Genomic DNA, 20,322 nt, shown 5'->3' with positions numbered 1-20,322 from the left:
TGTTTTGATTACTGCAGCTTTGCAGTTTTGAAATTAGAAAGTATGAGTCCTCCAACTTTGTTCTTCTGTTTCAAGATAGTGTTGGCTATTTGGAGTTCCATATGAGTTTTAGGATATGTATGCAAAATTGCCATTGGGATTTTGATAGAGATTGCACTGAATCTGTATTTCACTTTGGGTCATGTTATGGGCTAAATGGTGTTCCCCTAAAATGTATATGTTGAAGCCCGAACCCCCAGTACCTCAGAACAGGACTGTATTTGGAGATAGGGCCTTTTAAAAGGTGATTACTTTCTCTTTCTTTCTTTCTTTCTTTCTGCCGCTCCCCACGCGTGGCATGTGGGATCTTAGTTCCCCAACCAGGGATTAAACCTGCGCCCCCTGCAGTGGAAGCATGGAGTCAACCACTGGACCTCCAGGGAAGTCCCCAAATGTGGTTACTTTAAAATGAGGCTCAGTGGACCCTAATCCAATCTGAAAGGAGTCTTTATAAGAGGAGCACTTTGGACACACAAAGAGACACCAGTGATGTGACCACACAGAGGAAAGACCGTGAGGACACCGCAAGAGGGCAGCCATCAGCAAGCCAAGAAGAGAGGCCTCAGAAACCAAACCTGCTGACACGGTGATCTTGAATTTCTGGCCAGAATTGTGAGAAAATAAATTTCTGTTGTTTAAGCTACCCAGTCTGTGATATTTCCTTATGGCAGCCCTAGCAAACTAATTCAGATAGTATTGTCGACAATATTAATTCATGAACATGGGATGTTTTTCCATTTATTTAAGTCTTCTTTAATTTCTTTCAGCAATGTTTTGTAGCTTTCAGTATACAAGTCTTTTTCCTCCTTGCATAAATTTATTTTTTAAATAGTTATTTATTTATTTATTTATTTGGCTGCGCCGGGTCTTAGTTGTGGCACGCGGGATCTTTAGTTGCAGCATGCGGGATCTAACTCCCTGACCAGGGATCAAACCCGGGCCCCCTGCATTGGGAGCACAGAGTCTTAACCGCTGGACCACCAGGGAAGTCCCTATAAATTTATTCTTAAAACTTTTATTCTTTTTGTTGTTGCCGTTGTAAATAGGATTTTTTTTTAAATTTCCTTTTCAGATTATTCATTGCTGGTGTATAGAAATGCGACCGATTTTTGTGTGTTGATTTTGTGTACTGCAACTTTGCTGAACGCATTTATTAGCTCTAGTTTTTCATATGTGTGGACTCTACCTATAAAATTTTAATGAAAATGGCTTTGGCATTTAACTACCATATGCCATATGCCATCTGTCTTTGTTTTTCTTGTTTATTTATTTATTTATTTATTTTTGGCTGCATTGGGTCTTCGTTGCTGCGCGTGGGCTTTCTCTAGTCGCGGTGAGCGGGGGCTACTCTTTGTTGTGGAGCACATGCTTCTCATTGCGGTGGCTTTGCTGTGGAGCACAGGCTCTAGGCGCGCGGGCTCAGTAGTTGTGGCGCACAAGCTTAGCTGCTCCGCGGCATGTGGGATCTTCCCGGACCAGGGCTCGAACTGGTGTCCCCTGAATTGGCAGGCGGATTCCCAACCGCTGCACCACCAGCGAAGTCCCATCTATCTTTGGTAATCAGGTAATTTGATAATCTTGCTCAAACAGTTTCCTTCTATTTCTATTTGACTTAGAATTAATATAAGGAATGGATGTTGAATTTTATAAAAAGCTTTTTCAGGTACCTATTCATGTAATCATACATGTTTGCACACCTGAGTCTCTGTTTCTTCATTTATGAAATGGGGACAATGATAGAATTTTCCTGATAGAACATCATGAAGATTACTTGATAATCTAAGAAAAGGGATCTGCTATGGACTGAAAGTTTGTGTTCCCCACAAACTCCTATGTTGAAACCTAACTCCCAGTGTAATGGTATCAGGAGGCGATTAGTCTGTGAGGGCAGAACCCTCATATTTGAGATTAATGTCCTTATAAAAGAGACCTCAGTGACCTTCCTCATCCCTTCTATCATGTGAGGACACAGTAAAAAGATGGTCATCTATGAACCAGGAAGCAGGTTCTCACCAGACATCGAATCTGCCAGCGCCTTGATCTTGGACTTCCCAGCCTCCAGAACTCTGAGAAATTTCTGTTGTTTGTAAGCCACCCAGTCTATGGTCTTCCGTTACAGCAGCCTGAATGGACTTAGGTCAAAACAGGATGTTATGTCATCACATTCTCCTTAATCGCATCAATGCAATGAATTTTGTTGATAGACGTATCTGTACCACTGACTGTTGTGCGTATTGCTTGGCCATCGCTGACCTCCCTCCTGGGCCCCAGACCTGGGGTTCCCACAGCCTCCTGGACAGGCTCCTCTAGAAGTCTGTCAGACCTCCCACACCAACCATGACCCCAAATGGCCTTAGTGTCTCCCCCAAACCTGTTCCTTCTCCCCAGTCCTCATCTCAGGGACAGCCTCTTTGTCCCCCAGTCCCCAGGGCAGAGGCCTGGGCTTTTTCCTAAATGCCCCCCCTTGCTCCCACTCCTTCCATGGCCTGTCAGCTTCACAGCCTGTTCACTAGGCCTCCTAAGCATCCCTCCCACCTGTCCCTTCTTCTCCTTCCCACACCAGGCTTTGGTCCAGCACCATCCCCTCCTGCCCAGGTCCCTGGCCTACTGCCTCGAGTCCTGAGCCATCCTCCACAGGGCAGCCAGAGCATCTTTCTACATCTGACCATGTCCTTCAGCTTCTCAGCTTGAATGCTCTTCTGATAATTCCTAAGCTCTATAATGTGACCTCAGTGGCCTTGTCTGCTCTGGAGCTATGCTGCCTCATCACAGACAAGCTGGTCCAACTGTCTGCCCTGGTGTCCCCTCAGAGGGTGTGTCCCCTGGGCCTCTGCTTCTACAGTGAAGGAGTGGAGGGGGTGATCAGAGGACCTGCATAGTCCCTTCACCTAAGACCTCTGGGGAGGGGCTGGAGTTGAGCCTATTGGGTGGACAGGGAGTGGAGTACAAAGGCACATTTGCTTTTCGCCTTTCGGTCTGTCCTTTTCCCCTTCTTGACACACATGTTCCTTACAAGAGCTGCCCTTTCCCGCACATAAGCAAGAGATTAGGGAGGGATTGACAACCCTCAGCTCCAGGGGTGGGCTCTGAAGGGCTTAACCCAATCAAGGTCCCATCTGTCTGGCAGAGTGAGTGGTAAAGTAGTGAGCTTATGACCCAACCCCACCCAATCAGAGTGACTGACAGGACTTTTGCCTGGGAATGTTGGACTTCAGCCCCTTTTTTCTCTGCACAGTAAGACATGGGGATGTGCAGCCTCAGACGGTGAAGTGGGCTGGCCTGAGGTCAGAGACCACCCTCAGAGAAGGGCAGAGCAGGGAAAGGTATAGAGAAATGGAGCCAGAATCCTATGGACATTGAGGACTTCTGGATCAAACTGTACCTGAAGCCTATATTAACAAAGTCCATAAATTACCATTTCCATATGGACCACTGAGTGAAATTTTTGCTACTTGCAACCAAAACAAAAATTCTAACCTCTCCAGAGCCCCCTCCTTAAGATAGACACTAGATACATGTTGCCATTCAAAATATTTAACAACTAGTATCAAACCTGGGCACTGAACAATCAGAACAGACTGCAGGTCATAGCAACGGGCCTGGGTCATGGAGGACCCTGCTGGACTGTAGGGAGGTCAGGGGCACTCTGGGGAGGGGCTGAGTAGGCAGGCACACAGGGAAGCCACTATTTACCAGCTTGGCACAGAAGGATTTTGATATTTTAATAACTTATGTGGCTGAGTGGTACAAACTAATTGAACATGAGTCCTTACAAGGTTCCACAGCTGGTGCTGAAATGCGAAGTGAAAATTCAAGCGAAACAGGGAGAAAGGCCTGGGATGAGCGAGCGACAGGTTGCGTGTTCAAAATGGCCCAGGAAACGAGGGATGAGGGTGGGTGGCAGTTGGGGCAGGTAAGAGGCTCAGGATATTGACTTCTTCCTCAAGGTTTCCTTAGTGTCAGTCTTGTTCTCCTCTGCCACCTTGGAGAAAACTCTGGAGATGCCCCCAGAGCTCTCCCCAGATTTGGTCCCAGAGGTGTTGCTGAAGGCCCTGGTGTCGGAGGCGGTACTGTAGGTGTAAGATTCCCAGGCAATGATGTTGTTGATCTTCCAGCAGAGGACGTTGCAGACCTTCACCACGTAGGGCGACAGGAGGCAGGAGATGATGTAGAGGATCACCAGACCAACAAACAGGCTGGCTGACACCTGCAGGCACCACACAACAGGCATGGGTGGGCAGCCTGGGGGCCCCCATCCACCCAGCAGGGCAGCTCCAGGGGAGCCACTCACCATGAGGATGAGGAAGGCCCGCCTGGCACTGAGTGGGAGCCCATGGATGTGCAGCAGGAAGGTGAGCTGGTAGTCGCAGTATGTGCTCTTGTCCACACCTCTGTTGGTGGATGCGGTTCAGGATTGGGGGAGGAGGTGGTCACCCCACAGGAAGCCCCCGACCCCACCTGGGCCATGTGTCTGGCTCACCTATTGCTCACCAACACCTTGAAGAAGAACTCGGAGGCAAAGATGCTGTGCGGAATGGTGTCATGGCATGGGGAGTTCTCCAGACAGAGCCACCTGGGGGCCCAAGTTCAGGCACTTGTAGTACAAATCATGCCTAGCACGTGCCAATCCTTGACCTTCCCCTCTACCCCACAGACTCTGGGTGAGCACTAACTAGGTGCAATCTCCTACCTTTCTCCCTGATTCACTCCTTCACCCACTTTAGCCAATAAGGCTGACTGAGCCCCTACCAGGTGACAGGCTGTTTGTTTACTCATTCATTTCCTCATGTCTTTACATCTCCAGCTGTCAATTCCTCTGTTACTGTGCATTCATCTAGATTATGGATTGTATACCTATTATGTGCCGCCTCCTCATTTATTGTTTGCTACCTTTATTCCTTCATCCCACAAATGAATCTGGAGCAGCTACTAGGTACAAAGTCACATCTTCATTCATATATTCAGTAAACACAGGTTGAATACTGAATAGGTGCAAGTTGGCTACTTTGTTCATTCATTCACTTCCTTCATTTGGTCATGGCATCATTTTCTTCCTTTCATTATTATTATTCCTATCATTATTATAGGGCCAGCTATTGAGGCCCTATATGCTTTTTTTTTTTTTTTTTTTTGGCGGTGCCTCGCAGCTTGCGGGATCTTAGTTCCCCGACCAGGGATTGAACCCAGGCCCCCCCAGCAGTGGAAGCACTGAGTCCTAACCACTGGACCACCAGAGAATTCCCCCTGTACTAACTTATTCCTTCACTGTTTTATTCATTCATTAATACCTCCATTCAAATGTCAATAAATGCCTACCATGGATGAATTAACTTGTTCATTGTCTCATTCAACAAATACTATGTTGTCTATTCTGGACCTGGACTATTAGGGAGACAGACCCCACAGGAGACAGTGGCAGCTCAGAGGGGTAAGGGCTGGGAAGGAGGAAGCACAGGCAGAGGGGTCAGGGTGAGAATGGGGAACGTACAGGAGAACACGAGAGCAAAACTGTCCCATCTAGAACAGTCAGAAAAGTCCTCCTGGATGAAGTGGCATCTGAACTAAGGCCTGAAGAAAGATTAAGAGGGACCAGTCCTGCAGACAGAGGGTCCAGCTTGTGTAGAGATCAGTCTCATTTGAGGACCGCAAAGGCAGTCAGTGTAGCTTGAGGACCAGGAGGTCTCCCAGAGGCAGAAGGGATGGACAGGCCCGACAGACTGTGGGGGAGAAGGGGGCGTGCAGTCGGCCCGGCACTCACTCAATGCCTAAACTGTTGTGGGACAGAATGTTGAAGGCTGAGTCCTCGGTGGTCGTTGTGTTTCTTGTGGTCCAGATGAGGCTGTCAGTCCTGTGCAGGAAGGGGTAACCTCAGTGGGGCCGGGGCCTCAGCGGGCAGAGGCCCCAAAGGGAGCGGGGGCAGTGGGGGGGGGATCGGGTGAGCGGAGCCTCCTGCCGTGGGCGGGGCCGAGTAGGTGGGAAGCTAGGAGCCTGGGCTGTGGGCGGGGCCTGAGACACCAAGATGGGCGGGGTTTGCAGCCCAGGGTTGGTCTGCGGCTGGGAAGATGGAGGGGCCTGCAGGGGAAGAAAGGCCGATTATGGGCCCGGTCCCACAGGGATTACTTGTCCAGAGGGCTGTTGAAGCGGTAGATATCCTCCTCGCTGTATTCCTTGATGGTGTCCAGGGTGGGCCCGCCGCCCACCACCTTCAGCACGTAGCTGCCGGGAGCAGAGGTGCGCATGGACTGTCCGGAGTCCTGCATCACCTCTACCACCTCCACCCCCACTTCCTCCCCCGCTTCCTCCCCCTCCCCCGACTCCCCACCTCACTCCCGTCAGCCGCTGCCTCGGCCACGACTTTACCTGCCCTGAAAACTGCCAGAATCTCCCGTCACCAAATCTTGGATCAAGAAGAACGGGTAGAAGACTGTGGGGTCGGAGGAGTTGAGGCGGGGAGGAGAAATTAGCTCGGAAGTGGAGGATGGAGAGGGGAAGAAGGAGAGACGAGTGGTCCAAGGGCAAGAGCAGAGGGTGCTGGGGCCGTGAGCGGGCAGGGAGGAAAGGCCAGGGAGGGCAAAGTAGTGGGGGCAGAGGACACTGAACATTGAGAGGAGGGGCTGGACACGCACCGTCGCGGAAGAGGAAACAGGGCATCTCGGGGTCGACGTGCACGCAGTCAAAGTAGCGTTTGTTCTGCAGGCGGTTGTACTCCAGCGTGTAGGTGATGTCAAAGGCAAGGCGCTTGCCTGGGGGGCAGCCGATAAGCACTGGCACCACCAGGTTGCCCTGAATGGGAGGAGAAAAGCCTGGCTCTAGGGGTGGGGCAGGGAAGACACCCCTCCTCCCACACACACCACCCCTACCTGCCAGGCTCACCCTCACCAGAGGGCAAGGTGATTATTATGATGATCGTTGAAACAATAATAACTGCAAACACTTAAGTAGCTCTTACTATGCACAAGGCACTGAGGAATGGTCTCAGTGCTTTACATATTCAAATTTATTTAATCCTCAGAACAACCTTGTATGATATAGACCATTAATATCTCCATTTTAGAGATGGCAAAAGTGAAGCACAGAGAGGTCAAGTCACTTATTAATTATCCAAAGCCACACAGCTGGTAAGTGGTAGAGCTGGGATTCAAACTGAGACAGGTTGCTTCCAACTGCCTCCAGAATAAGACATACAAAACCACTAACACCTACACCTATGAAGCAGGACTTTCAAGGTTGAGGGAATTCCCTGGCAGTTCAGTGGCTGGGACTCCGGGCTTTCACTGCCATGACCCAGGTTCACTCCCTGGTCGGGGAACTAAGATCCCGCAAGCCTCGCAGCATGGCAGAAAAATTAATTTTTAAAAAATAAAATAAAATAAAGGGCTGAGGTTGAGCCTAAATTCTCAGACAGTAGACCTGGGGGAAGCATGGGGTATATGAGGGAAGTAGAGCCCAGGATGGGGGTTAGGGATCTGGGAACCCCCATGACATTGTCATTGGGAATGAAAGACTCCTTCCTGGCCCATTCCGTGGGTAGGGCCCAAGGATTTCACCCAATTGTCAAAAGGACATGGACATCTGGAGACTGTGGCCTGGGCTTGATGGCTACTGCGGAGAGGGGTCATGGCCACAGATTAAGCAATTCCCATGCTCGCCTGAGCCAAAGACTTTACACCTATCAGCCACTGAATCACTGGGAGGTCTAATGGGTGTCTCAGATTCAATCTATCCACAGGCCACCTCTGTTTATGGCACCTCATCCCTGCATGTTCAGGCTAAAAAGCCTTGGCCTCATCCTGGAAACCTCTCTTTCTCTCACCCCCACATGCAGTCCATCCAGAAATCCTGTTGTCTCTAAACTTCAAAATAGAGCTATTCTCTTCCCCAACCCCCAACTCCTCTGCTCCACCCTGGCTGGCGCATTTCCTCCCTGCTCCCGCCCCTCCCCCCAGGCTCTCCCCACATGCAGCCGGAGGGACTCTGTGAACACCTGAGTTCTCCTCTGCTCAGATGCCTCCCATGTGACCTGCCCATCACCACTTTGACCTCATCTCTCTCCACAGTCCTCCTTGCTGGCCCTGATCCAGCCATGCCTGCTCCTCGCTGTTCCTTTAGTCTAACACATGAAGCATACTCCTGCCTCCAGGCCTCTGCCATCTGTCCCCTCTCGCTGACATGCTTTCCGGCACATAACTGCATGCTCACTTCCTCCCCGACTTCAAGTCTTTGCTCAAATGTTTCCTCCTCGGCCAGGTCTTCCCTGAACCATCCTATGGAAAATGCTAACCTACCCCAGGCCCCTTGCTCGCTACTTTTTCTCCTAGCACTCATTGCCTCTTAACATACAATATCTTTTATTTCTCTTGCTTGTTATCTGACTCTCCGTTCTGGGTTGAATTGTGTGTCTCAAAAAGATATTAGGACCCGGGAAGCCCTAATTCCCTGGTACCTGCCCATGTGACCTAATTTGGAATAGGGTCTTTACAGATGTAATCAAGTTAAGATGACATCACACTGGATTAGGGTGGACCCTAGTCCAATGACCCGTGTCCTTATAAGAAGAGGGAAATTTGGACACAGACACATAGGGAGGAGGCCTTGTGAAGATGGAGACAGAGATTGGAGTGATGCATCTACAAGCCAAGGAATGTCAGGGACTGTCAACGACCACCAGAAGCTAGGAGAGAGCACAGAACAGATTCTCCCTCAGAACCTGCAGAGGGAATCAATCCCAATTTTGGACTTCTGACCGCCATAACTGGGAGAGAATAAATTTCCCAGTTTGTGGCAATTTGTTATGGCAGCCTAGGAAACGAATACACTCCCACCCCCACTAGAACATCAGCTTCATAAGGTCAGGAATTCTGTTTTGTTCACTGCTGTAATTCCAGCACCTAAAAAAACAATGCTGGCATGTAATAGGATGTAATAGGTACTCAATAAATATTGGTTGAATGAATGAATAAGCTTTAGGGCGCAGGGAGTGAAATCTGTTCCTGGTCTGTCCTCTGGATCCCAGTCTCAGCCTCATTCTCCTCTGTGGGCTGTCTCGGAGCTGGCCTGTTGAGAGATGCCCCAAGCCTCGAGCATGTATTATGTGTAAATTTATTTCTTCCTTCCTTCATCCAACATATTTACAGATTGAGAACTCACTATTTATCAAATTAGTTCCAGTTCCTATTTTTTTGCAGGATGAGGAGCCAGAGAGAGCCTCCAAGCCTTCCAAATACATATACCTCTTGAACTGGTAATGTGGGGGAGGGGAAAGAGAGGGACAAGAAACCCAAAAGGCCCCAGCCTGAGGATACAGAGAAAGAGAAGTCAGATTACATCCCAACTTCAGCACCTCTGTTCCCTTGTCTGTTTGAATTTAAAAAAAAATCCCACAAGGACTCAGAGGCAAAGAATATACAAATCAATTTTCACTGCAAAGTAAAGGAGCTGTTACAGTGGAGGATTACTGGACTGAATGTCAATATTATGACATAGTATGAGTGTGTTTCATGTTTGGTAATTGCAATCATTGTTGCTTTTGTTGTGGTCATCCATGTACAATGCTTGGTGTCAGTCTATTTATCTCTTGTAAAAATAAAATACAGTGTGTGTGTGTGAAAAAAAAAACTTAATCTTTAGGTGGGTATCATGGTTAGATAGATAGATAGATAAAGTAGATATATACAGGGATACACACACACACACACACACATATATATAGTGAAAATTTCACTTCCATTCCCATCCTCCAACTGTCCTGCCTCTTCCCTATTCCACGTGTAGGGAACCATTATGAGTACTTTCTGGCCCAATTCCCCAGAGTTTCTTCATGCAAATAAAAGCAAACATGAATATATGTTCTCAATTAACCTCTTTTGTGCTAACGTTTTATATATGCTGTTCCATTCCCTGCTTTTCTCTTTTAAGAATAAAATACACTTTGGAGACTATTCCACATCAGTATGTGGAAATATTTGTCTCCCCGCCCCCCTTTTCTTGGGGGGTGGTGCGGTGCGGCTTGCAGGATCGTAGTTCCCTGACCAGGGATTGAACCCGGGCCGTGGCAGTGAAAGCACCGAGTCCTAAACACTGGACCGCCAGGGAATTCTGGCCCCTCTGCCCCGCCCTTTTTAAATAGTTGCCTAGTTTTCCATTGCATGGATGTATCACCATTTAACCAGTCCCCTATTAATGGACATTTAGGTTGTCTCCAATCTTGCTGTTTTTTTTGCATATCAGATTCCCAGAAGGTATGTGCTAGGTCAGAAATGGAGATGTTAACTTTGACTTTCTGGGGTTAAGATAAAGACGAAAATAATGCGTATCACTAAGGATAGAAGGAAATTGCTATTGGGCTGAGGTCAGTCACTCTTCCTTGCATTTGACCCCGAATATTCCATGTAATCCAAGGAGTTGGGAGCTGTTACAAGCCCCTTTTTTTAACTGCCCTGGGTCATACCAACCCAGGAGGAAGAAGCACCAGGGTCTGTCTCCTGGAGACTGGGCAGGGAAGTGGGTGAGAACAAGGCTTCCTCTACCACTTATTAGCTCCCAGGGTTACTCTGAGCAGATGTCTGCATCTCTCTGCGCCTCAGTGTTTGCTTCTGTGCAAAGGGGATACTGCATGTGCAAGCAAGTGAAGAACCAAGGACCCAAAGGCTTGAACAAGGCACATGTGAGCAGGCAAAGGAAGAGCGAGGTATGAAGGAAGGGTCAAGCTGGCCCATGTGCCGCCTTTGTGCCCATTGGAAAAAGAAGCCCTGTGTGGCAGATACTTTACTTCCCCCTGCAGAAAAGTATCAGAAGGAACATACAAGCTTGTGTGCAATCTACACGAAGCAGCCCTTTCTGAAAACACGAATGGATTAAAGGAGGGAGTGGGTGGCTGGGTGGGTGAATGACAAAAATGAATGAGAAAGAAGAAATTAGGAAGGCATTCAAGGGATTCCCAGAAGGAGACCTCGGGTTCCGCCCTGTTGAGACTGGACCCGACCCCTTCCCTCCCAGCACAGGGCCCAGTACCCCAAGTCCAATACTTGCATGCGGGGCCCCTGGTGCGTGTTCTGGAAGCAGTGCCCGGACGAGCCCACCACCTGTGAGTAGGAGCAGATGATGACTGGTGGACCCCACGGGCCCAGGCTTTTCCCTCATCCGCATCCCTCCCCTCCAGGCTTGGACCGCACCTTGACAAGCATGGAGGTTTTCATGAGGTGATGTCCACTAATGCCCTGATCAAAGCAAAACCTTTTATCACTGAGCGTAACCTGGGGGTGGGGGCAGAAATGAAGGGGTCAGCAGGCCAGCGGGCGGACCCAGGGACAGTTCAAATAACCGCGGGCTTCTAACAGGTCCACTGCCTCAGTAGCTCCGCCGTCACCTCAGCTCCTCCCCTCCACCTGGTCTCACCCAGAAAAGCACCGAGTTGCGATTAACAAGGACCTTCTCCTTCACCACAGCCTCGATGCAGCCCGGGTCGGCCAGCACCACAGCCAGGCCCACCTGGCTCTGCACCTGGAAGGAGGCGCCTGCTTGGAGCAGAGGGAGGGGTCAGGGCGCCGCAGCCAACAGAAGCCCCGCCCCTCAGGCTCCACCCGGCCCCGCCCACAGACCGTGCACGGGCTCCGGCTCCCGGGCGGTCAGGAAGACCGAGAAGCGGTAGCTGGTGCCCTTGTCCAGGAAGATGCGCTCGGGCAGCTCGTTCTCAGCCTTAAGGTCGTAGATCTTTTCGTAGCTGGCCATGTCAACGTGCACACTGCCCGCGCTCCGCCAGTTGCTGGCCAGGTAGAAGTAGTAATCCTGGGGGACGGGATGCGGGGCAAAGACAGTGCCCGGACAGGGGGACGGTGAGGGGGGATCCGGGCTCGGCCCTCCCACCGATTCGCCACCCTCTCCACGCACCTGGTCCTGCTTCTTGTTCTTCCACCAGCGCCAGGTGGGGTCGTGCACCGGGTCCGCATATGGCTGCAGGGACCGCCGGCACCTTGAGGGGGGCCAAGGGGCGTGCCCAGGCAGGCAGTATCCTCCGAGCCCTTCCTAGCCTCAGTCCCAGCCCCTGACCCTAAAAGCGGCCCCAAGCCCCGCTTTCAGCCCGACCGCCACACCCCCAAAGCCATCTCCCCTGAGCCGTGCTCGACCCCCTCTCCAGCCCGCCTTAGCCTCGGACGCACCGAGGCGGCTCTGCTCTGCTCCGCCCTCCGCGGCGGTTCTCCCGGCCACGCAGGCCTTGCCTTCTACGCCTCTGCGGTCCCGCCTCACACAAGACCCGGCCCGGATGGCCCCGGCCGCCGCCAGGCGCCCACCTTGTCATACTTCGAGTGCAGCCAAAGCAGGTAGTAGACGAGGCCCTGATAGACAGCGAGCGAGTTTTCGCTGTGGAAGCCCCAGGGCTCCAAGACACGCGGCGGCTGCGCCCGGTAGCGCTCCTGGCGCGTGTAGATCTGCGGGTTGGGCAGGTCCCGCAGACGCATCACCGTGAAGGGGCAGAAGTTGGTGAAGGAGAGCGTCAGGTGGCTCCTGAGCGGCGGTAGTGGAGGATGGCGGCTGACTCTTCCGTGCGCGCACCAGGAGCCTCCGCAGGCCCCCTTACCACCCCTGCGCTGCACACTACCCAAGGCTAATCCATCCCTGCCCTTCCTCCTCAGCCTCAGCCCCTGGTGCCCCTGCACACGTTCACGTGGTCGGCCCTCGGCCGCACAGGCCAGAGTCCTGGACCTCATCCTAGACTCGCCCCCACCCCCTCCACCGTACTCAACCTCCGAAGTGTCCTCCCCCCTCCCCCCTCCCCCTGCTGCCTCCCTGGGCTCCTCTGCAGGTGAGCAGAAGAATCACTGCTGAACACAGTAAAATCTGACCATGGAGCCCCTCCCCTTAGTCCCATCGTGGTTCCCCAGGCCCCTCAAGATGAAGTCCAAGTTCCTCCCTGTGACCACCAGGCTCACCTTGTCCACCCCGCCACCACTGCACTCTAGCAGCACCGCACTCTCTCTCGGTTCTTTGATCAGCCAATCTCCTTTCCTCCCGGGGGCCTTGGCACATGTGGTTCCCCCTGTCTGGAACACCCTGCTCCATGCTATTACCTGGTCAATTCTTCCTCACCCTTCAGGTCAGAGCTCATGCACCTCTTCCTCCTTGAAGCCCTCCCTGATGCACCCTGTCCCCAGGCTGGGTCAGACCCCTCCTTTGAGCCCAGCAGTTGTCACTGGGGATGGCTTGGTCTCCACCCCACCCCCACCCCCCGAATGGGAGCTTCCCACAGGCAGCGCCTAAGGCTCTGACTGCTGCTGTGGTCCAGTATCTTCTCACCCTTGCCGTTCCAAGAGGTAGTCGTTGCTGATCTGCTGGTACATCAGAAGCTGCTCCACAGGCACAAGTCTCTTGACGAGCCTGCCCTGCTGGTTGTCTATAAGGTACACCAGCTGCAGCGAGAAGGCAGGGCCACATGAGCGGCTGTCAGCCACCCTGCAGCTTCCCCATGTCTCCCCCATGTCTCCCCCATAGCCCCCGGCTTAGCACCTGGTACAGTTTGTTGTCTTCGTAGAAGAGGGTGACCATGGTCTCATTGGGGGCGTAGAGAGAGGACTGCTGCATCATCTGTAGGCTGACATGCACCTCCCAGCCCTTGGACGGGAACAGCTTGTACACCTGGTAGCTACCCTCCAGGAGGTACCAGATCTGGGGGTGAGACAGCCGGGTGTGTGTGTGTGAGGGCCATGGGCCCTGCGACCCCCACCTCTCGCTCTGCCGAGCGTGAGGGCCCCATTCCCTGAGGGGTGAAGCTTGGGAGCTCACCTCCAGCTGGGATCGGGTAAGCCATTTCTCTACTTCCCAGACCCAAACACCTCTGCTTACAGCCCTCACTCGCCATGATAAATTTCTTCAGTGTTTTAGTCTGCTTGAGTTTCTATTACTTGCAATGTAACCATTCCTAATATATACACCCCCTGGAGGCCTGGGATCTGAGGAATGAGCCCTCGTTTTTCCTTCTCACTCTTTGCATCCTCCATGGTCTCACCATCCCCTTGGCCTCAGTTTCCCATCTCTGCACTATTGCCCACCGTCTCATCCCCCAACACATTTTGCTCTAGATCTCACCTCCTCCTTAGCTTCAACCTGGAGGATCCCCTCCAGCCTCCAGCATGTCCCCCCTCCACGTGGCCTCCTCTGTGAAGCCCTCGCTGACACACACACCCCCAGACCGGGTCTGAACTTCCATAGGTGCTGTTTTCCACATTGCAGCCCTGGCTACTCTGAACCGTCACAGTCTGGGAATGAGTCCGTCTTCCCAACTGGACTGGGACCCTGTGAGGGCAGGGCCCAGGACTGATTCATTGGCCACTGTGTCTCCAGCACTGGATCAGGCATACGGTAAGTCCTCAATATTTATGAACTGAACTGCACGATGGAATGAAAGAAGACCCCCTCTGGAAATCACATCATGACTCTGAGCCCAGGTTTTTCACTCTGCTGAGTGACTTTGGAAAGGTACTTATCCTTTCTGAGTTTGAGGGTTCTCAGCTATAAATGGAGCTTTCGTTGCCCTTCCCCTGGGTCCCTGAGGACGTTCCCTCTCCTGGGCCCCTTCACCCTGACAGGGGAAGAAGGGAAACCCTTGGGATTTGGGGGTGGGCAGAAAGGAAGTGGGGAGAGGGGCAGGGCAGCCCACCTCCTCAGTCTCTGTGACAATAGCCGTGTCCCCATAGAACGAGTTGACCAGGTACTTGATGGACAGCTCTTTGGGGAAGTCCGCCAGGTAGATGAAGTTTTCACTGTTATAGCTGCAGGGGCAGAGGTGGGAGGTAGGGGCACCAGGCAAGGCCCTGGGGAATATCTGCTTCCCCAACTAGGCCTGACATGATGCAGGAACCACCTATTCAGTTCTCCACCAGCCTGTGAGAACATGCAAAGGAGGCCTGGGACTCTAGTTTCTGCCCCCCACTCCAAACCCTCTGGCTGACCTGCCCATCAGTAAACAGGAAGGTTCAACCAAACTGGCAGTTTGCCAACAGGCCATAGAGTTGGCTCTGGGACCCCTGGACTCCTGAGGGGTGAAAAGCATCCTTACCTTTCCCCAGACAATGCCCTTCTATCGCTCACATAGGTTAGGTCCTCATATTAGGTTTCATCTAAGAAAGGGCTCCCAGCTTTAAAATATCAGCTTCCCCCATCCCATCTCTGCCCACCCCAGCTCATTTTTCCCCCATCACAGTCCTGATAACTTCTGGACTTGGGCATACTCTGAAAACTTGGTGACTTCATAAAGGACCCCCACCCTAGTGGGGTTGGGGAGGCCAACTTGTACCCGGCCCCATACCCCTGCAGGAGGAAGTTGCCCCAGATGAACAGCAGGTTGTTATATGGGTTGTAGGACATGCCCTTGGGTACCATCGGGAAGTTGGTGTAAGACTCTGTCCCTAGGATCATCAGGAACTCCAGGCCTCGAGCTGGCAGGGGCAGAGGCAGAGTGGACACAGCAGTGAGCTGGGGTCACTTGGGTCCCTCCTAGCCCCCCCCACACACTTTTTCAGCCCCCTCTGCCCTCCCCGCCTACCGTCAGGGATGAATTCCGGGATGGTGTAGAGGACAACCAGGTAATCACTGACTACAGGTGGGGAAAACACAGCAAAAATCTCCTGAGGCCCTGAGCTTTCAAGACCTGAAACTGAGCAGGTCCCCAGCTCCCCAAACCCTCCCCAAACCCTCCAACAGCTTCCCATTTGGGCCCATTAATCTTTAGAATTTCTTTATGTGAATTATAAAAAGACACTTCCTCTGAGAGGATACAGTCCTGTTAGGGCAGAGGACTTGCCTCCTCTGACTCCTTGGCTGGGGAGTGCCAGGCACAGCCTAAACAGCTGTACACGGCAGCCCTATTCTCACTTCATCAAATCAAATCAAATCTCCTTATTGTGAGCCACAAGGCCCTTCCAGGTCTGGCGTCTGCCCACGTCTCCAATCTCTCTCCTCCCCTTTCCCCTCTGTTCTAGTCTCATTGACTTCCTCTCAGGTTCTTCAGCCCAGACGGCCTGTTCTCCACCACTGCCCCTTACCTAGCAGTGGCACGAGCAACATTTCCTTCCAGCTGTCTGCTGGGCACAGATCGCAAAGGATGGGCCCACAGTTCACACTCCGAGCTCCTGCCCCTTCCCGCTCAGCCACCCCGCCCCGTGGCGCCCCATTTACCCAGGTCATAGCTGACCACCTGGAAATACTTCCTGGTGGAGGGGTCTTCGATCTCCACCAGCAGCAGTAGATTGTAGTCACCAGCAATGAATACGGCCCAGGTTATGGAGCAGTTGACAACTGGTAGGGAAGGCAGAAGTCCAGAGCAGCCCCCAGATCCCGTCCTTCTCCATGGTCTCTGTGACCGCCACATCTATCCCAGTGACTCTCCACCCATCCCCAAGAAATTGCCCATCCTGTCCTGTGACCTCTCCCACCCTCCCCTGCTCTCCCATACCTTCGATTCCCCCTCAACCCCCCCAAACCCACCCCACCCCACCCCCTGCCCACTGCAGACCCATCTGGGAGCTGGGTACCTAGTATCCCATTGCACACGGACCGCTGCCTGGGCAGCAACTCGAAGGACACGCGGCCATCTGCAGAGCAGGGCAGGTCAAAGCTCAGGCCCTTCCCAGCCCGTCTGGCACCCCACCACACCGGCTCTCCAATTATGCCTGTGCCTCCTTCTTAGTCCCAGGATTCCCTGGGGCAGCTCTCACCCAACTAGCCTTTCAGTCGTTCACAACTGGCCTATCAGAATATGTCTGCCTGGACTTCCCTGGTGGCGCAGTGGTTAAGAATCCACCTGCCAATGCAGGGGACACGGGTTCGAGCCCTGGTCAGGGAAGATCCCACATGCCACCGAGCAACTAAGCCCATGCGCCACAACTACTGAGCCTGCACTCTAGAGCCCACGAGCCGCAACTACTGAGCCTGCGCGCCACAACTACTGAGCCCACACGCCGCAACTACTGAGCCCACACGCCACAATTACTGAAGCCTGCGCGCCTAGAGCCCCTGTTCCACAACAAGAGAAGCCACCACAATGAGAAGCCCGCGCACCGCAACGAAGAGTAGCCCCCACTCGCAACTAGAGAAAACCCGCGTGCAGGAACAAAGACGCAACACAGCCAAGAATAAATAAATAAATAAATAAATTCTTCAAAAAAGAGTTAAAAAAAAAGAGAATATGTCTGTCTCTGGTCACAGTAATTGGCTCAGGTCTGAGCATGTCACCCAGAATGGGCCAATCAGAGTGCACCCTGAGATTTGTGCTAGAGCCAGTGGGGAAGAGTCCACTCTCACTCTCTCAGGGTGACTCAGACTGGTGGGAGATGTGAGCCCCAAGTTCCTGGAGGCCATCTCTAACCCTCGTGAGGGGAGTATCTACCTGAAAATGAAGCCAAATCACAGGGCTAATAATGATAAACCCTTGAATAGTACCATGTCCCTAGCACTCTCCTAAGACCCTTATATATGTCAACTTATTTAATCTTTATCAATACGATGAGGCAGGTACTAGTAGTATCAGCCCCATTTTGCAAATGAGGATATGAGACCAAAAAGAGAGGTTAAGTCACCTATCCAAAGCCGCAGGTGACTTGAGTTGGGTGTGTTAGAGCAGTCTCTCTCCAGAACCCGTGCTATAATCCCTATGCTATACTACCTTGCCAAGAGATAGAGTCCTGAGGATATACCCTGTAAGCCCCTGAATCCAGCTATGCCTGACGTTGGATCCTGGTCTTCTCATTTATATGTCTACAAATTTTTTATGCTTAGATGATTTTTTAAAAAAATTTTGGCCATACCGTGCAGTATGTGAGGATCTTATTTCCCCAACCAGGGATCGAACCTGCACCCCCTGTAGTGGAAGCCCGGAGTCTTAACCACTGGACTGCAGGGAAGTCCCTGCTTAAGTGATTTTTGAATTGGGCTTCTGCCCTTTGAAACCAAACACACTGTGAAAGATACATAACACACCCCAAGCCCTGCCCCTACAAAGGCATAAACCCATATCGACTCACAGGGAGAACCTCCAGCCTGGGACCCCTCCTGAAGGAATATGGTGAGGGGTGAGGGCCTGGGGTCAGAATTCTTAGAAGTGAGAGGGTACGGAGGGGTCTCTTGGGCTGTTGGAGACCCCCAAACTTACCTGTGATGGTCCCAAAGTGGACGTAACCTTCGTGCTTGCCAGTGGTGAGGGCCATGACATACTCGGAGCCATTGCTATGGAAATGCACAGGGCACAACTTCTTGATGCACTCGTTAGCCAGGACACGAACCCATCTCTCTGTGGGGGCCAGCACAGACATTTGAGCCTGGGACCTGGGCCCCCATCCACATTTCCCAGGCCTTAATGAGCCTGTTATCTGTCTTCTCCCACTGGAGTGACGGTTCAGCGTGGCATCTGAGGGGCCCTTGGTATAAGGCCCCAACTGCCTTTGAGAAAATCCCCCCAGCCCCGCTCACACTCTGTCCACAAGGTTCAGATTGGGCTGACCCCACTCTTCTATTCCCCTGGCCAGAGGATGGGTTCTGAGCTGGGCATGTGACCAAGCTGGGCAAATCAGAGACAGCTCTCAGCTTGCAACCACTAACAAAGAGATATTCTTTCCTGCCCCCCACCTCCACCCCCGGCATAAAAGCCTGCAGTTGCTGGATGGAGTGGGGCAGTACCACAAAGATGGGCCTAACAGCTGCAGTGAGCCCCTAGATCCAACTGTGCCTGAAAACAACATGCTCCTGAGTTTTCCAGCTATCTAAGCCAATAAACACCCGTCTTCGACTTAAATCTCTTTTAACTTGGTCCTTCCCACTGTCAAAGTGCCCTAAGAAAGAAAGGGAGAAAAATAGAGCTGTTGGGAACACTCACTAACTAATGAAATATGGGTTACAGTACAAGTTTCTGTGACTCTGTAAGTTGACATCTTTCATTTAGATAGGGCAGGGGCAGAAAGTGAGAAGAACTAGGGCTTTGGTATCATTTAACAGATGAGGCTGAATCAAAAGTCTCTGTTTTTCCCCTCTGATCAATCTCCCTCATGGCACTGCCTCTCCAACGGCCCATCTCTGTTTCTCTCTTTGTATGTCTTTCTTTCTGACTCTCTGCCACTCTCCAGCCCCCCACATTTCTCGCTTGGTATGCATCTCTCTCCGTTTTGCCTTTCTCTCTCTGCACGTCTGTGTGTGAGTGCACATGCACCGTGTGTCTTTCTCTCTGCTCCCTCCCTTCACTCTCACACCTCTCTCTGCCCTTAGTCGGTTCACAACTCCTGGGAAGGTCTGAATGAAAGCCTCACCCCAGCATATAGAGGGTAGGAGGAGGCCAATGCAGGGTGGGCAGCGATGCTTCAGGAGCTTGGGAAGTCCCAACATCCCCCTCCCCACTCACGGCAATTCCATTCCCAGGCGCCTCCAGTGATGGATTCACTGAGGCGCCCTCCCTGGGGCTCCAACAGGCAGGTCCCCTTGCCTAAGATGCCAAGGACACCCGGGTATGTGACCCGGCCAGGGCCCCCTCACCGCTGCCACGGTTGCTTTCGTGGAGTGTGGTATAGGTGCCCGTGAAATAGTAGACGAGCTGGTTCTGCCGAATGAAGAGGGTGCTCTCGGTGGCGATGGCATCGAAGATGGTAGCAGTGAAGCTGGTCTGGGGGCAGTAGAAGGAGCCTACCCAGCAACTGTCAATGCTCAACTGCAAGGGAGTAGAGTCAGTGGTAGGCAGGTGGCCTTGGTCTCAGCCCCTGTGTCCTCCCTTGCCTCGAGGCACCAGCTCTGACAACTGCTTGGAATGAACACATGCGGCTGCCCCCAGGGTCCCCTCCCTGCTCACGCTGCAGCAGCATCTTGGCGGCCAAACTTCCCCAGCAAACTTCCCCTGCAAGCAGGTGACCCCGGCCAGAGCCAGTTGGGGCTTTCTGTGCTCCCTAGAGTTGGGCAGTACACAGCATACTCAACGGTGCTCAGCAGACCCGGTTCCCCAGGCCACAGTCAGGGTTGTACTCATGTGGATCCAAAAGATCCCAAGCTTGGCCCAAGGCACACTTTTAATAATCCTATTCTATCGTGAACACAATTGGCTGCGAGGCTGACACCATCTGAACTTACGACCGATCACTAGCACTGGCAATATCACTAACAGTGGGAAAGCACCACCAATGAAGGGCCTAAAAGATTGAGTCTACCCAGGATCGAACCGGGCCCCCTGCAGTGGAAGTGTTGAGTCCTAACCACTGGACCGCCAAGGAATTCCCGTTTTTTTTTTTTTTTGAGTCTAAGTTTAACCAAGCTTCTAGA

The 20,322-nt window shown here is 52.2% G+C and overlaps 1 protein-coding gene across 7 annotated transcripts in view; it reads right to left on the bottom strand.

Annotated features, from left to right (window-relative positions):
- Positions 1-3,711: 3,711 nt before the first annotated feature.
- Positions 3,712-20,322, bottom strand: part of CATSPERG (cation channel sperm associated auxiliary subunit gamma) — a 28,222-nt gene continuing 11,611 nt past the window's right edge. For 2 of the 7 annotated variants that reach the window (XM_061172562.1, XM_061172565.1), the window contains 21 exons: positions 19,549-19,720; positions 18,179-18,316; positions 16,563-16,622; positions 16,207-16,326; positions 15,575-15,625; positions 15,338-15,467; positions 14,690-14,801; positions 13,540-13,698; positions 13,330-13,442; positions 12,327-12,540; positions 11,926-11,988; positions 11,637-11,823; positions 11,434-11,552; positions 11,211-11,291; positions 11,068-11,120; positions 6,400-6,822; positions 6,160-6,255; positions 5,798-5,887; positions 4,520-4,612; positions 4,331-4,430; positions 3,712-4,246 (listed from right to left, as the gene is read on the bottom strand). In XM_061172562.1, the coding sequence (XP_061028545.1) occupies positions 3,962-4,246; positions 4,331-4,430; positions 4,520-4,612; positions 5,798-5,887; positions 6,160-6,255; positions 6,400-6,822; positions 11,068-11,120; positions 11,211-11,291; positions 11,434-11,552; positions 11,637-11,823; positions 11,926-11,988; positions 12,327-12,540; positions 13,330-13,442; positions 13,540-13,698; positions 14,690-14,801; positions 15,338-15,467; positions 15,575-15,625; positions 16,207-16,326; positions 16,563-16,622; positions 18,179-18,316; positions 19,549-19,720 (2,859 nt within the window). In that variant the 3' untranslated portion in view covers positions 3,712-3,961. Of the gene's footprint in view, positions 4,247-4,330; positions 4,431-4,519; positions 4,613-5,796; positions 5,888-6,159; positions 6,256-6,399; positions 6,823-11,063; positions 11,121-11,210; positions 11,292-11,433; positions 11,553-11,636; positions 11,824-11,925; positions 11,989-12,326; positions 12,541-13,329; positions 13,443-13,539; positions 13,699-14,689; positions 14,802-15,337; positions 15,468-15,574; positions 15,626-16,206; positions 16,327-16,562; positions 16,623-18,178; positions 18,317-19,548; positions 19,721-20,322 lie in introns of those variants that run through there. The other 5 variants (XM_061172564.1, XM_061172566.1, XM_061172563.1 and 2 more) reach the window with 5 other exon arrangements.

The sequence above is a fragment of the Eubalaena glacialis genome, chromosome 18 (assembly GCF_028564815.1).
Source record: "Eubalaena glacialis isolate mEubGla1 chromosome 18, mEubGla1.1.hap2.+ XY, whole genome shotgun sequence".
NCBI lineage: Eukaryota > Metazoa > Chordata > Mammalia > Artiodactyla > Balaenidae > Eubalaena > Eubalaena glacialis.
Note: the sequence above shows the minus strand (reverse complement) of the source record. Positions and strands in the feature narration are given on the sequence as shown.